The 17467-nt window shown below is 38.0% G+C and overlaps 1 protein-coding gene across 1 annotated transcript; it reads right to left on the bottom strand.

Moving 5' to 3' along the window:
* Positions 1 to 5675: 5675 nt before the first annotated feature.
* LOC126007290 (melanoma-associated antigen B3-like) lies at positions 5676 to 6950 on the bottom strand. The gene has a single exon (XM_049772732.1). It carries the CDS (start codon positions 6948 to 6950, stop codon positions 5676 to 5678), a length of 1275 nt encoding a protein of 424 aa, XP_049628689.1.
* Between the last annotated feature and the right edge of the window lie 10517 nt (positions 6951 to 17467).

Raw genomic sequence — 17467 nt, 5'->3', positions numbered from 1 at the left:
AACAATTCGGGGGGAGGGTTTATAAACAGGAACCAGGATGGGGCCTGAGGCACAGAGTGGGACCCCAGAAGAGTGAAATAGAGGCAGATTGGGGGGAGGGTGGGGTGGAGACTATTACACAGTGATAATATGGGGGTGCTCCATTAAAATCCCTTTTATTTATACAGATATACAGGGAATTGGGGAGAACCCCACTCCACCCACCGTGCCCTTGAGTAAGGAGAAGTGGGGCACTCCCTGAGGACAGTGTCTGCTCCCCAGCAGCTGTGAGGATGGCCAATAGTGTGGAGGGGCTGCAGGGAGGAGTCGGTGTAGCCAGGCACCCCCAAGAAGGACCTAGAGGGAGGCCCAGCTGGCTCCACGGCTGTCTAGTGGGCCCCAATCAGGGAGTTTGGGGCTCTGCCCAGCCTAGTTCCCACCCAAGTCCAAGAGGATGAAGAAGAGTTGGGGTTCAAACAATAATATTAATTTTAATACGGTTTAATCCATGTCAAATGTAGTTTATAAAGGAAATGGACAAGTACCTTTGTATAGAATATACAGACACAGCATCACACCATGAGGCTGGAGGAGGTGGGAGATCAAGCTTTCCCCTGAGAACAGCAGTTCATCCAGTTCATCCCAGGAATGGTCTTGGCAGGAGGTTGGGCAGCCAAGGGGCACACTCTTCTGACCTCATCTCATCTCATCTCAGCTCCTGCTCAGCTCAGTTCCCGTTCCCTGAGCCTCTCTGCCTCCCCAACTCCTTATAGAAGCCCCAGGAGCTAGGACTAAGGAGAAGATCATGTCCCTTGGCGCTCATGGTCCCTGTTGGGGAGAAGAAAATATACACCACTGACCACCGAGCACATGGGCAGGGGAAGGGACACCACAGGAGGGGAGGGGCAGGTTTTAGTTTTTAGTTTGTACTATAGGTATAAGTTATCATTAGTCTTTCTAAATGAACATTCAACATTTTTTTCATTGTTAAAATAAAATGATGGCAGTTCAACATGCCCTGAAGTGAAGACCTAGGTGTAAGAACATTTCCAAAAGCCAAAGACAAGGTTTAAGTTACTAAGAACACCACTCTTGTATATTACTTTTTTCCACAAGAAATGTTCTGTCAATTTTTCCTCTTTACTTCTCAGAACATCCTATTTTACACCCTTTGTTTGAGTTTTTATTTCAAGCAAAAGTTAAACACATGCCCAGCCACTCAGACAAAAAGAAAAAAAAAACAACAAAAAGAAGAAATTCAAAGCATCAAGCCAGAGTAGCACAAACCACTGTCATCAATGGCTCAGCAACAGCTTTGAGAGTTATAATTTCTGATGTTCAGCTATCACTTTGCTGAGCAAATACTAGTGCTGAAATATATGATTACTACCCTGCTTCCCCATTCCAATCGCCCGCATAATTATACAAAATTCCAAAAGAAATTCATGCGCACACAGATAAGACACGGATAAGCAGGCTTCTGTGGCTGCTCTTGGACAGGGGACAGCCAGCTCTCCTAGAATCTGTCACCCTCACGTGAGTCACTGAATCATGTTTATATATAATGTGCATATTAAAAAGCCACAGCCAATGTCAATGGTGCAGATATAAAAATATCTTAATAGCCAGTAACTGACTAATGAATACGACTGTAATAACAGTTTAATTTGAAGAATTCTGACAGCTGGTGGCTTTGATGAGTGCTGTTTCCAAGGAGTCCTCGTCTCATGCTGAGAACATCGCCTGCCTGCTGATTGATAGCAGCAGTGCAGAACTGTTTAATGTCACCACCTCTCAGCTCAAGTAATAATAAACAGAATGTTATGGTTTATTTTTCTGTATGAATTGTTCAGGCTCTATATGGTAAGTACCAGCTCAATAGGGGATAATAGCTGCCAACCCCCTGGGAGCTGTAACTGGAAGTGAGTCTTTTCTCTTTTCCTTTCGTCAGCAAAGTTGATATATTGGAATGAAGGCCTAAGTTCTTGGTTTTACTGGTGAATTTATTTTATTCCTTTCTAGAGCTCTTGCTCATCCTGTTCTGCTTAGCAAATGTAATTACTTTAGTGAAGATCTAGCTCCCCTATTATTATTTCTGAACTTCCCAAGATAGTTTAAAGTAGACATCTAGGGCATGAAATATGTGGTTCTACAGTGATCTTAATTATACTGCATGATGCTGTGTTTGATATGGAACAGCGATGTCTGTGAAGTGAATTGAATCTCTGCAGATTTAGGACGATTGCCAAAAAAGATCCATTGATTTTTGTTTTAAGAAGCACGATCTTTTATTGTATAAATGTCAGAAGCTTCAAATTATTAGGAAATGTGTCAAGAAGCTCAAGGTATAATAACATTCTTTAGAGAGCTTGATTCTGAAGAGAAATGCAATGAAATGTTCAAAAAGAAAACATGACTTAGGTTCTTAGAGACTAAAGCTCTGGGATTTGTTTTAATTTGTCATTTTGAACAGAATAGGGCCTCCCCTGAGCCCTTTGATGGGAAAGTGCTGTAATGACAGTCAGTTGTTCTGTGGTCACTTCAAGTGCTGCCTATTCCCGACTATAGAGCCTTCAGCAATTTTGGGAGTAAAGACGCTGTCATGGAACTGGAGACTTTGGAATTGAATTAGGAAAGAAAAAAAAAACCACTGGGGTTTGTTTTGGTTAAGAAGTCCTGAAAAGCAGGTTAGGACACAAAGGAGAAAGTATTAGAAACTGTGTCTTTGGACTCAGGTAGAGTTTTTGCAATCAAGGAAGTTTTTGAAATCAAGGGAACATATTTAGCATCGAGCAATGCACTACTTAATAATTTGTGTGTGCATGTTTGTGTGTTTGTGTACATGTGCACCTGAATATTTGAGCCATGCCTGGCAGTGTTTAGGGATCACTTCTGACAGTGCTTGAGGCATCATATGGGATGCTGGGGAACAAATCCAGGTTAAGACCTTACAAGGTATGCAATGTGAGAGTTTTAATGCATTATATTCTTTTTGGCCTTAGGGTGATGTTTAAAATTGCAAGAAATAAAAAAAAGTTAGTACAAATTGGCCAAAATAACAAAAAGAATGCAGTGAGTCATCTCTGAGGAGAACAAAAGGAGAAGGAAGATGGTGGGTTTCAGATTAGTGCTGGAGGGGGGGATGGAATCTGAATTCCTTTGCCCTCCACCCTGAGACTGAATTCATTTTCACACTTGCTCTGTTATTACTCCTAGAATGCTCTCAGACCTACTTTATTTGTTGAGAGTTCACGGTAAAATATGAAGATTAATGTAAACCGGCCTGCTCTTCTTATCAGTCTTCAAAGTCACTTCTTGACATATTAGGAATAAAAACCTACTGAAGCCCTATTGGAAAAAAAAAGGGGGGTTATTAGGAAGAGTAAAACAAATACCAGGAGATTATTTTTGTTTTGTTTTGTTGTTTTTTTATTTTTGTTTTTTTTGGGCCACACCCGGTAACGCTCAGGGATTATTCCTGCCTCAGAAATAGCTCCTGGCTTGGGGGACTGTATGGGATGCTGGGGGATCGAACCAGGGTCCATTCTAGGCTAGCGCCAGCAAGGCAGAGACACCTTACCGCTTGCACCACTGCTCTGGCCGCAAATACCATTAGATTCTAAGCAAAAGTCTTCAGATACAAAATGTTTTTTTCTCAAAAAATAAAGGTGTCTCAAAGGTCAGATTCCAGATTCCAGATTAGATAGAAAACTTGGTACACTGCTGTATTGATGTTTTTTGCACCTTAGATCAATGAGCCAAACTTGCAGTATCAATATTTTTGTTTGCAACTGAAAACTCTGACTGGTTTTAATTGCCCCCAAATAAAGTTTAATTATTAAAATTATTTAGTTTATCAAGACTTCATAGCATGGGGGCATCTGAACTTTCCAGATAAGACTTCCACTGCATCTCAGCAATAAACGTACTACTTGACCAAACTGTTCTCAGTCCTCAGGCCTCTTTGCTTCCTCACTCTCCATCCCTTTCTTTTTTATAACTTGTTTTGGCTCATGCTGGGCAGTGCTCAGGACTAACTTCTGGCTCTGCAGTGAGGGATCACATCCAGAATTGCTCAGGGAAGATTATATGTGGTTCTGGAAATCAAACTTAGTTTGACCATTTGTAGATCTGAGCCTGATAGAGGAGGAGGGAGTTGATAATAGATTCTAGAACAACTGACTTCAAGTTTAGTAATCTTTTTATTTTCTCCTCTTTATGCTTCTAAATTTCTTTTCTAACAAAGTGTCCATTTCTTCTCCCCATTTTTTGATGGGCTTAGTTCTGTCAGTACTTTGTACATCTTAGATATTAGCCCCTTATCTGATAGGTATTGGACGAATAGTTTCTTCTATTTTGTAGGTGGCCTTTGTGTCCTAGTCCCTGTTTCCTTTGAGATACAGAAGCTTTTCTTCTTAGTTTAATGTAGCCTCTTTTGTTTATCTTTGCTTCCACTTGTTTCGGACAATGGTATTTCCTCTTCAAAGATGTCTTTTAGTCTCAATGTCATGGAGTGTTTTACTTACGTTTTCTTCTATATACTTATGGTATATACCATACTATATACTTATACCATATACTTATATACTTATAGTCTGATTTTAGATCTCTAATCCATTTTGATTTGACTTTTGCTAGATGGAGGTCTGACCTCGCTTTTATGCATGTGACTGACCAATTGTATCAACACAACTTGTTGAAGAGGGTTTTCTTGCTCCATTTTGTATTTTACTCCCTTTATCAATATTAATTGATTGCATGTCTGGGGACATTTCCTGAATACTCAAACCTATTACTTTATTCTGAGGGTCTGTCTTTATTCCAATGTCATGCTATTTTAATTGCTTTGTAATTAAGTTGTGGAAAGTGATGTCTCTCATCTTCATTTTCCTTATGGTTGCTTTAGCTATTTGTGGGCATTTATTACTCCAAAATAAATTTCAGGAGTATTTGATCCACTTCTTTGAAGAATGTTATGGGTATCCATGGAGGGATTGCATTAAGTCTATACAATGCTTTGAGGAGTGTTGCCATTTTAATGATGGTAATTTGCCCAAACCGTAAACAGGGTATGTGTCTCCATTTCTTTGTGCCCTCTTTTATATCATGAAGCAGTGTTTTGTAGTTGTCCTTTTCTTTTCTTTAGTTAATTTGATTCCAAGGTATTTGAGTTTCTGTGGCACTATTCTGAAAGGCACTATTCTATTTTTTTCTCTATCATTATATGTCTATAAGAAGGCCATAGATTGTTGTGTGTTAATTTGTAGCCTACCACTTTGGTATAAAATCTACTATTTCTGAAAGCTTTCTGGTAGAGTCTTTGTTTTTCTATATTATTTCAGCTAATTTGTATGTAATCATCTATTTTTACTAAAGGCCTTTGTTCTTTTTATTTTTTTAGTTTTTTAAATGTATTAAGTTTAATTTTCTAACTTTAATGAACAATCTAAGAACTACAGTGCAAAACTTGTTTCCTGCGAAAAAGTATATGCCAAACCAACATTATAGTAACTTTTTCTTTCACCTTCATACTGTGGGGTATTTCCCCCAATTTCAAAGAATATAATGCCTATGCTGATATCAGAACTTGTGTAAAAGAAAAAAACTCACTTCAGTAAGGATGAAAATATATTTCTGCACAGTCATAGAGGAATCAAAGTTCCTGTCTTCTTCGGTTATAGCTGTAACTTGGGTTCTTACTTATCTTCTTCTTTCAAAATGTCTTTGAACTTGGCCAGTAATACGCTGGGTTCTTTGCGATTGATTTTTGCCATAAACTCCATGACTTGCCTTTTGCTGGTTTCAGCATAGGCTTTGGGGCCCCAGAGGAACTCAAAGCGTGGAGGATCACTGTTGGGGATCTGTCTATACTCCAGATAGTTGAGCCTCACCAGATCTTTTGTAATCAGCTTCCGCGGCTCCCCGAAGATGGAGTGCTTCCTTCCAGGAAATACTTTCATCATGCCCAGGTATTTCCAGAGATCTTCCTCCTTGGCGCAGTTGCCCTTCAAGAAGATGATGCCCAGGACATTCATCAGGAGGCCGGTCTTGGGGAGCCCCTGGCCAGCACGCAGCCTCCCGTTGTTGGGGAGTTTAATCTTGCTCACCAGATCATAGGAGTGGATCACTGGGTCTACTTCCATGACTTTGACTGCGAACACCATCTCAATGCGCACTGAAGCTTTTTTTAGGATTTCGTCAAAGTGCTCTTCAAACTCTGCACCGATGATCTCTAGCATATCCTTCTTCAGAATGACTTTCTTTGTTTTGAACTTGTACATCAGGAACTGCTCCAGCACCACAGCCTTCCTGGCTAACGTATCCGGATTTATATACAGTGGGATTGCAAAGAAGGAGGCCTTCTTTTTTTGACTCTTGGAAGAAGTGGCCACATGTTGTTCTTCCTGGGGCTTCTTAAAATTGGCAGCTGAGGCTGCATGAGGCTGGTACTTAGTACCATGCATAGGCTGAGGAGTAGAGGTTTTCTTTCCCACATCTTCAGCTTTTCTTCCCTCTGTGGCTTCTCTTTTCTTCACTACCACCGGTGCAATGGATGCTGCCACTGCAGCAGCTTTTCCTTTGGTGGCTGTGGCTGCCTTGTCAGCTGAAGCCTTTGCTGCTACTGACGCTACTGCCTTGGTCGAGGCCTCTGCTGCTACTTTCAGAAGTGCCTCAGCCGAGGCCTCTGCTGCTCCTGCCAGAAGGGCCTCAGCCGAGGTCTCTGCCGCTCCTGCCAGAAGTGCCTCAGCCGAGGCCTCTGCTGCTCCTGCCAGAAGTGCCTCAGCTGAGGCCTCTACTGCTCCTGCCAGAAGGGCCTCAACTGAGGCCATTGATGCTGCTGCCACACCTGCCTCAGCCGAGGCTTCTGCTGCTGCTTTGGTGGCTTGAGCTACTGCATGGCCCGGGGTCTCCAGTCGGGCCTGGCGCCGCTTCTCAGAGGCCTTTTGCTTACTCTTGCGCCCACGAGGCATGGTCAGTCAGAAAGTATAGGAAAATGGAGACAGGCTAGAAGAAGCCTCGTGTGATCACGGTTCCTCTCCTGGCTTATGGCTTTAATCCGGCAACTGTGGGGATTCCACTTCCGGGCCACCGGTCGTTTCAGGTCATGACCCCCAGCAACCGTCCAGAAAGATCCGTTCTTTTTATTTTTAACGTTTTGACTTTTGAATTGTTATTTTATTCTTACTGTTGTGATTTACAAAGTCCTTTATAGTTGGATTTCAGACATATAATGAATCAGGGAGAATCCCATTACCAGTGTAAAACTCCATTTAACAGTGATTGCAGACTGTGTCCTATCCCAACACACTTTGATCCAGGCTGTGAGAATAACAGGCCCTTTTTAACTTTATGTTATTATAATTTAGGTCTCTTGATTTTTGTTTTTTTGTTTTTTTGTTTTTGTTTTTTTAATTTAACTTTGGCTTGGATATTTAGTTCTGTCTTTTTTATCTCCAAGAATTGATCTGAGACTACTTGGCCCCTGACCTCTATCCTTTCTCAACCCATTTATTAATTTTATAAAAAATATGCAGACATATGAGGTAAAACAGAGTGATTTATGTCCCAATGTTCTGTTGAAAGGGAAGTGCCCATATCTAAAAGATAAACAAGGGGTAGCATTTTTGGCATAGGCACAGCAAAACTTGGAAAAATGGAAACAAAAATCCTTTGGCCTAAGAAACGTCATGTCCCTACCCATGAAGCATCTTGCCATAAGACACGCTACTGTTTCCAGGCTTAATAAATTGTCTGACCCTAAAATTTTTCTTTATGGCCTCAGGAAAAGATCTGCTCAATCACAATTGCTGCAGTCAGGCTTCTGTAATTAGAGATCTTGGTTTTTACATAGATCCTATGTCAAAGTCAGGATGTCATGGAGCTTCTTTTGGTCCAGCTCACTGTTGGGTGGTGAGGCAGGGAAATTTACCCTGAAAGCAAGTCGTTGCTGTTTCCAAGTTGTCACGGTGTCATATAAACATGGTCTGGAGCAAGTCGATGCCAGGGCAGCATTAAGGCCTTCCCTGATGGAATTTCAGTTCCTGATGCTGGTGCAGAAAACTGTGCTGGTTCCTAGAATGGGATCCAAGGTTTGGAGGTAAATGGCCGATGTCTGATAGACTGCAGTCTAAGCCAAGTCACTATGGAAAATGTTCAGGGTGAAAAGCCCCACTGCAAAAAAAATTTTTGGATATCCTATGCTTATAAGATAAGAACTTCTTTCTTTATCTAAGATTTTTCCCGAATTTAATGTGCTCATAAAAAAGAACAATTTTACAGGATACTACTGGGGTATATGAGGTAAAAATAATAAGCTAAGCAATCCCTATAACCTGGTTCTAACATGAGCTCATAATCCAAGACAAACTTATATACTAGAGTTACCTACTAACCTCCAAAATGTGGGTAACTACATCTACAGGGGAAATAAACCATAAGAACTATACTTGGGGCCGGGCGGTGGCGCTGGAGGTAAGGTGCCTGCCTTGCCTGCGCTAGCCTAGGACGGACCGCGGTTCGATCCCCCGGCGTCCCATATGGTCCCCCAAGAAGCCAGGAGCAACTTCTGAGCGCATAGCCAGGAGTAACCCCTGAGCGTCACAGGGTGTGGCCCAAAAACCAATATATATATATATTGGCAGGTCAGATGGGGGAGGTTTTCCAATTCCTAGGCAAATCATTATTGGTGAGGTAAACTTTGCTGAAGGCTTTCTGGGTTGAATTGTGCATAGAACATTCTTAATCATAATTTTTGAGTCTAGAATACTAAGTAATATGATAATGAGCACTGTAAAAGGAGTATACACCCTGAAGTATCATCTTATGGGTCTTTAGCATCAGGAAAGTAAACTGACAACATGAGCATTATGATAAATAGTAAAATAAATATGAATTGAAAATAAATTGCAAAAACATAATGAATGAGCACTTAACTGTAACAAAAGTATATGACATGCAGTTGCCTATTCCAGTGGAATCTATGAACATAAACATTATATCATAATATCAGGCATAATCATATAAAATGAATAGATTAGAATATTTGTCAAGATATAATGCACACTGAATTGTAAGTCTGATAGAATATAGTACTGTAATGTGAAAGTAGAACTACCAACCTATATCTTCAAGAACCACTGTGAACAAAAATATTAGTTATTATAGATATATTAAAGTTAAGACACTAAAATAAAACATTCTTAAAATGAACACTGTGCAGGGTGTCCATGACTTCTGAACACATTTTGCATCTGTCTCTGTGTGTTTCTTCATGCAGTTATTCTAAATACCACATAAAAGTGATGTTATCCTTCTTCTGGCTTATTTTATTTAACATAATACTTACACTTCCACCTATGTTGCTGCAAATTGCATGACTGCATCATTTCTTACAGCTATGTAGTATTTCATTGTATATATTTTATGATTCACTTGTCTTGTCTTTGGACATCTAGGTTGATTCCAAGTGTTGGCTATTGCACTGAGTGCTGCAATGAATAGCAGTGTGTACATTTGTTTGGGTGAATGTTTTTCTATCCTGGGGGTAGATATCCAAAAGGTGGATTTCTGGGTCATATGTTAGCTCAATTTTTAGTTTAGTGATAACCTTTCATACTGTTTTTCACAGTAGTCAGACAAAGCAGCATTCCCACCATATCTTTCCCACCACATCCCAGCCAATAGATTTTGATCCCAGTATTTTCGATATGTGCCATTCTCACTGGTGTTATATGTTATCTGTTGTCTTGATTTGGATTGCCCTAATGATAAGTGATAATGGACATTTTTTTCATGTCTCTGTTGGCCATCTGTTGGTCTTCCTCCATAAAGTGTCTGTTCATTTCTTTTCCCTATTTTTTTGATGGCATTTTTAAGTTTTGTGGAGTTAACCTTTGGAGCGCATAAAAAAAAAATCCTAGATATCTTTATCTGATGTGTTGATAGTTGTCTTCTAATTTTAGCCTATGTTTCTTCTGCCATACAGAAACTTTTTAGTTTGATGTAGTCCCATTTAGTTTGATGCTATAGCTCTTGCCATTGGCATCCTATCATCAAAATTTCTCTGAGATCTAAGTCTTGTAGTGTTCTGCCTATGTTTTCCTCAGTGAACTCTATGGTTTAAGTTCTAATCTCAAGGTTTTTAATACACTTTGAATTGACTTTTGTGTAAGGTGTGAGAGATGTATCAATCTGTAATACCTTACATGTGGTTATCCAATTGTTAGAATAAGATTTGTTGAAGAGACTCTATATCCCATTACACATTTTTGCCCCTCTGTCAAAGATTAACTGATCATATACTTGGGTGTTTGTTACAGGATATTCTGTTCTAACCATTGGTCTGAGAATATTTCTTTGTTCCAATGCCATGCTGTTTTGATCACTATGATTTTGTAGTAGAGCTTCAAATTAGGCAAAGATGCATTCCAATTTCTTATTTTTCAATATTTCAATTTCAATATTTTATGGTACCACACAAACTTTATAGTTTATTGTCCTAAGTCCTTGAAGAGTGTTGCCAAAATTTGAATAGGAATTGAATTGAATCTATATAGTAGTTTAGGTAATTGCCATTTCGATGTTTTGATTCTTTCAACCATGAGCATAAAATGTTTTTTCTTTTTTTTTGGGGGGGGGGCACACCCGGCATTGCTCAGGGGTTACTCCTGGCTGTCTGCTCAGAAATAGCTCCTGGCAGGCACGGGGGACCATGTGGGACACCGGGATTCGAACCGACCATCTTTGGTCCTGGATCGGCTGCTTGCAAGGCAAATGCCGCTGTGCTATCTCTCCAGGCCCATTTTTCCATTTTCTTAGGTCTTCTTCAATTTCTTTCTGAAGTGTGTTGAAGTTTTTGTGGTATATGTCTCTCACCTCTCTTGTTAGGTTGATTTCTAGGTTTTGACATTATGTAAATGGAATTGCCTTTAATCTTTTCTCCACTGAGTCCTTATTTGTATAAAGAAGCACAGCTGTCTTTTTTGTATTGACCTTGTCGCCAGTCACTTTGCTGTATTGGTATATTGTTTCTAGGATTTTCTTTTGTAGACTTTTTTAGGGTCTTCAATGTATATCATCATCTGTCTTTTAACAAAGATATGAAATGGGTCATATGCCATGTCCATCCATCTTTGGCATTCCAATGATATTTCTGAAAGAAAAGTCCTTTCATATAAATAAGACAAAAACAGCTATTCCTCCTTCTTAATAAGACTCGTTCTTGGTCTAAAGAAAACTGTTTCTGAAAAAAAAAAAAAAACAACTTGAGGAAAAGGGCATAAAAAGAGAGCAAACTCAAAATCAATTTTGCTTTAAAATACACAAATTGAAGGAAATAGCAAGTAACAGGTTTGTTAACCAGCAAAATGCCAGAGTCAGAAAGTCATATGATAAAATGTCAGGGCTGGAGCCATAGTACAGTGGGTGGAATATTTGTTTTGCCTGTGGCTGACCTGGGTTCAATCCCTGGAACCCCAGATGGTATCCTTCAACCCTTTCAGGAGTGATTCCTGAACACAAGCCAGCAGTAAACCTGAGCACTTCCAGGTGTGGCCCTAAGCCATCACTAAAGAATACAGATGTTATCATTGTCAGTATCATCTTTATCGCTATTCAAGTTGCACCAAATTTCTTGTTTCCAGCTGAGGAGTAGCTAAAGACTGATAAATTCAATATGGAGAAATTATGGCAAACACTTGCATATTTGTTTACACACCTACAACGAGAAGCTATGCAAACTGAGGACACAGACTCTAGCCCCTGCTCCATCCATCACCAGCAGTCGTCAAGTGTAGCCACTGAACCAACAGAGAGATGATTAGCAACAATAACAGTGCATAAAGATTCAATATTATCCGAGACAATGTGGAAAGATGGTTTATTCAGTGGCAGATGAATCTAGGTCAAAGGAAATGCTGCAAAGGATATGTTGGATTTGTCTCACAACAAAACATGTCTTGAGAGAATTGTCATTCACATCACAAACTATTAAAATGTGACTCCCCTATCAATCACTCCATTGCCCACATATGGACGGTCCTTCATTTTCTACAAGCTATGAAAATTGCAGATGGCAACAGCCTTTAGAAAACTAAATAACAACTTAGTAATAAGGTGTTTGAAGGAAACCAGGCTCCAGATTAAGTCATTGGGAGGGCTTTTACTCATTGTTTTAAAAGTGGTAAGACCAGATTTTATAGGTACAGAATATAGCTCAATGACAGAGTGTGTTCCTGCCATATATGTCTGAGATTCTAGCATATTGGCATGTGCATACAACTGTGCAAAATGTACTGTTTTATAATAGTGAGAATGTGCAAGATTTCTGGATGTTTGTTCTTAAAAAAAGGAAACCACTTTTCTTTCTCTTTTTACACTTTTTCCCTGCACTCACCAGCGCCCTGGAACCTAACAACAATCCTGACTAAGGACCAAACAGCAAACCTATTAGGAACTTTTAGGAGATTTCTGGCTTTGAAAGTGTTTTCATTTATCTTGGGGTTTCAAAACAGTAACTCCATTGGCTAGTGGGATGTATTTTAAATAAAAACCCTATGACTGTGACTGCATTATGGAGACAAAAGATATTCTGGTGGTTTTGTTTCAGACCTGCATACTAAGGAACATACTCAGTCACCCTCAGGCAGTTTTGATGCCCAAATGCTATTTTGTGACTTATTTGTGTATTTCAAACAGAGAAACTCTATGTTAGCAGGGTAGGTTTTTTTGAGAAAAATCACCTATAGATTCTGAGAATATTTTTTTTCATAATTGACCCTTCTATCTCAAATTTTCCATACTTTATTATCAAAAATTTCAAACATGCAGCAAATTTGAAAGAATAGTCAACTGAACATCTATCATTTAGAGTTGACATTGACATTATACTTTACATGTTTTCTTATTCATCTTTCTATTCATCCCTCTAGATATTGTTCAGCACATTCAAATTTTTATTTTTGGGGGGGTTTTGGGGGGGATAGCTGATTGTACTCAAGGCTTACTCTGTGCTTAGGGATCACTCCTAGAAGAGCTTAAGGATCATCTGCAGTACTGAGGATAAAACCCTGGTTAGGTGACTGAAAAGATAATTACACTATCTGGCCACTTTTTTGTTTTTTGATGCATTTCAAAGTACAGTGAAGATGTCAATATATTTTCCTCAACTACTTCATCTTGTACCTCATTAGCTAAAGTTCTAACTTTGTTTAATTTTATTATTTGAGTATACAATTAGCATGCAATGAAATGAAACCACCTAAAATGTGCATTCTGAGTTTTAAATAATGCATACATCTGTGTTACCAAAAATTTTAACAAGGTAACTCAAACTGTCATTACTCTAGAAAGTTCCCTGATGTATCTTCTCAGGCAGCTTAGCTTTCTAGGAACAAGCGTTGCTTTCATTTATTTTTTAATAATAAATTATTTGTATTTATTTATTTTCATATGAATCTTTATTTAAGCACCATGATTGCAAGCATGTTTGCTGTTGGGTTTCAGTTATAAACAGTACACCCCCCATAATTCATTTTTATTTAGGATATCATATAAATGAATTCACAGGGTAATTATTTTTGAGACAGCTTCAATCCAGTGTTAGGAATGTCAAATTTTTGCAGAAGAATATTATGTAATGGTTAGAAACAATTTTCTTACTCATTCTCTTATGTTGGGCTCTTGGGTTGTTTCTAACTTGGACCATTATGGATGACTGTGAACAGTACTACTCAAGTCTTTAGTTCCTGCCTTATATAGTTTTTATTTTTTTACTTTTATTTAAACACCATGGTTATCAAGTTGCTTATGCTTGAATTTCAATCTTACAATGTATACTACTCATGCATATTTCCCACTACTAATGTCACCACTTTTCCTCCCATCCTCCCTCCCACCTGCTTCTTGGGCAGGCATTTCACTCCTCTTTATCTGTATCTCTCTCCTTTTTCCCTTTTAGACATTGTTATTTTCACTTTTGTCAATAAAAGAATATACCACATCCTGCCTTATATTTTTATCAAAATTTTTAGTATCATTTTGAAATCTCCACTCCCGGCCACCCCAAACCAAAATCTACTGGTTGGTATAGAGGGCTGGACTTCAACTAAGTAAGTTTCACTTTAAGTCTCATTTGGACTTCATAAAAATCCATTAAATTCAGTTGACTGTTTATTAAAAAAACAACAACATTTGAGTACAGTTGCAAAGAATTTTAAATGGCAATAGGCTTATTTCTAAAGCATGAATACAATATTACCTTCATATTACTTATATGTAAAATATAGGCTTGCAATTCTAGGAGAAAAAAAAGAAAAAAATTGCTGTATAATCTCTGTGTTTTTTCCTTTAACATTGACTGTGAATTAAAATAGCCTGGGGTTATTAATTCTGTAAATCTCTCTAAAAAAGATTTTAGTGATGCTTGCTCTCCTTGCTCTTAAAGAAAAAAAATCAGTATATCATAGATCTTACATAAGTGACACAATTTCAAACTCTATTAAGCTTAGACTAGACTATTACTAATGCCCAGGGCTAAGATGAATTGTGGAATTCTTCAATGTTTCTCTAAATAATCAACTACATTGAAACATTTTCCTAGACAAGCCATTTCAAATGACTACCTGAAAGCTGAAGCTTTGACTCTAATAAGAGTGCACAAGGATGATAATTATATTATTGAATCAATTCTTTAAAGTAATTGGAAATGACTAATTATGTTTGATTTTAGGTTGCAGGAAATATTTGTGGATGCACAGAAAAATATTCCCTCAATCTCATAGGGATTTATGTTAAAAGTAATTACAATGTGGTATAAAATATTCTTTCCTGTAAACCCACTATATTATAAACAAGAAAATGCTGACATATTATAGAATGAATTCTAAAATACAAAATAAATGTTGAGGGAAAGAATATTGAGAGGGAATATATTTACTTCCATCTCTTTCAAAAAGAAATGTATTTATGTTTTTGTCTCATGTCTATCAATTCACCTAAAACATCACCGTGATATTTCATTTCCATATATTTCACTCACATAGTCTTAGACTTTTGAGGAAGCAAAATATATATTGTAATGGCTTACAAAGAAAAGGGAAGAAAGTTTTTTATTTTATTAAGTTAATGTCATGAAAGTGAAGTGTATACACAATGCATGGGATCTAGACAATGCTAAAACAGAATAATCACCTTACTGGATGTTGTACCAGTATTTGAAGTGACAATGATAGATGGTATATCCAAAATTTTATTTCAATGATGCTTTCTGGATACAAACAGACAGAAGATACTGGGCAATGTTTCCTTAGCTATCTAGGTCAGGAGAGCCATCTGGCACTCATTTTAATCACCATCACATTGGAGGAACCAATAACCCTGCACTAATCTTCCAATCTATTCACTAATGGTGATAATCAGAACATCTGGTTAGGGTTTCCCTTTACAAGGTTCTCCCTCAAGGATTGTATTAGCTATTGAAGTTCCCATTGAGCTTTTTTGACTCTCAATAACAGATCCCCCCACACCATGTTTGCCTAACTATAACCAGGCACGCCACCTTCCCTTTACCTATCCACATGCTAAACATGCCTGAGTTTACAATAGCAAGGCTGTTATTCACTAATTCTTAAAAACACCCTCAAACTAGAAGTGACAGGGCCAGTGATGTAGAGAGTAGAGGGTATTTTGGTGGTGTTGGGATGCAGCCATTTTGTACAGTTATAATCATAAGTACTAACACTATTGTGGTGACCTAAATGATAATAAATATCTATACTTAGATAAGTAAAACCCCTCAACTCTGTAACTTTGAATGTGTTTTCTGAAACCCTGACTTACTTTGAGTCCAGACTTGACTTGGGTTTTGCTGTCATTTTTTTAGAGCCCAGTGATGACTTTGACACCTGTCCTTTGACTCATACACCACTTTTTATTATCATTGTTGTTGCTTTCAGGCCATACCTGCTGGTGCTCAGGACTGATTCCTGGCTCTATATTCAGAAATAACTCCTGGTGGGCTCAGGAGACTACATAGGGTATTGGGGGTCAAATCCAAGTCAGCTATGTGCAACTAAAGTGCCCTATCCACTGTACTAGCACTCTATATCCTCTTCAACTTCTTTAGTTGTTTTCTTTTCTTCCATGATGAGGGACCTTCCAGGGATTTGAACTTTTATTTCACCAGAAGCTTAGATTCCTTTTCTTCTCTATAACTCTTTAGAATTGACCCAGTGATTTAATAGCTTTTATATGTACTGCAACTCAGATCAATCCAGAAGTTAGATACAAAAGAATAACCATTGGGCAAAAATTCTGCAGTATGCTGGATTTTCATTCAACCTTAACTCTCTAGTGTGCTATCTCCTTGGCTTTCAATCCTTTTGCAAGGTGGGGAAGCAATATCTTAAAACTTCTTCCCACTCTGAAATTCTATAATTTTGTACATATTCTTTATGGTGAAAATATTGACACCCTACTAAATTCTAATAAGTAGGTTCAGATATCTTAAAATTTCACAGTTATGATGACTACCATATCCCCAAGTAACAGAACCATTAACAAACAATTACAATATTTCTCAATGTACTGCACATAAGAAATATTTGGAGAGCTCTAATAGAATATCTTACTGAGGGTCCATTCAGACTAATCAAATTCAATTTCTTTGAGCAGTACATGTGTGTTTTATAAAAGCTACCACATGTGAATCTAATGTGTAGCGGAGACTGTGAACTACTAAAATAATCAATGAGTCAGTTTATTAGACACAGGTTTATTTTAAATGGCCATTTCAAGGAATGCATTAGACAAAATATTTCTCGGAAAACAGAGATATTAATAAAGACATGAATTCAAGAAATAAGTTGTTCATCTTATCAGAAATGCTTCTGAAAGTTTTCCAAAAGGTTCTGAAAACATCTTAGAAAAGAAAAATAAAATTATTTGAGAGCCAAACATTACTCATTGTGTGTGTGTGTGTGTGTGTGTGTGTGTGTGTGTGCGCGTGCGCACGCACGCACACGAACTCACGAATATCGGCTGATTTAAAGAACCATAAAAACATAGATTTCATACAACCTTTAAGTATGATAGAGATGATTCTCTTGAAAGAATTGTTCCATTTCCCTTAATAACTGAGTTTCATAGATATATTCCTTTGAATTAAGAAGTCAGCAGTATTCTGCTTGTGGTGCTAACTTGTACTTAGTGTTGACCAGGAAAACCACCTGGGTTTACTTGATTGATCACGAATTGATCTCATTACTTTTTCCACATGCTTGCTGTTAACAATGAAATTTCACACATATTCGAGTACACATATATAAAATAATAAGAGCGAAGCACAAAACCCATGAGTAAGATAAAATGGATAACAGAAGCAATCACCGTGTATTACTACTGCAAAAATCAATAAAGCAAATATGTTATTCTTTTTAAGTGTCATATTACAATAATGTTTTCCTGAATACTGTTGTCTGCATCCAATTTT

This window comes from Suncus etruscus, chromosome 4, assembly GCF_024139225.1.
Source record: "Suncus etruscus isolate mSunEtr1 chromosome 4, mSunEtr1.pri.cur, whole genome shotgun sequence".
In the NCBI taxonomy this organism is placed as follows: domain Eukaryota; kingdom Metazoa; phylum Chordata; class Mammalia; order Eulipotyphla; family Soricidae; genus Suncus; species Suncus etruscus.
This window is presented reverse-complemented; position numbering and strand designations above follow the sequence as displayed.

What these genes read in the sequence shown, in the direction of transcription:
- LOC126007290 (XM_049772732.1), bottom strand. Translation starts at nt 6,950, where the DNA reads ATGCCTCGTGGGCGCAAGAGTAAGCAAAAGGCCTCTGAGAAGCGGCGC.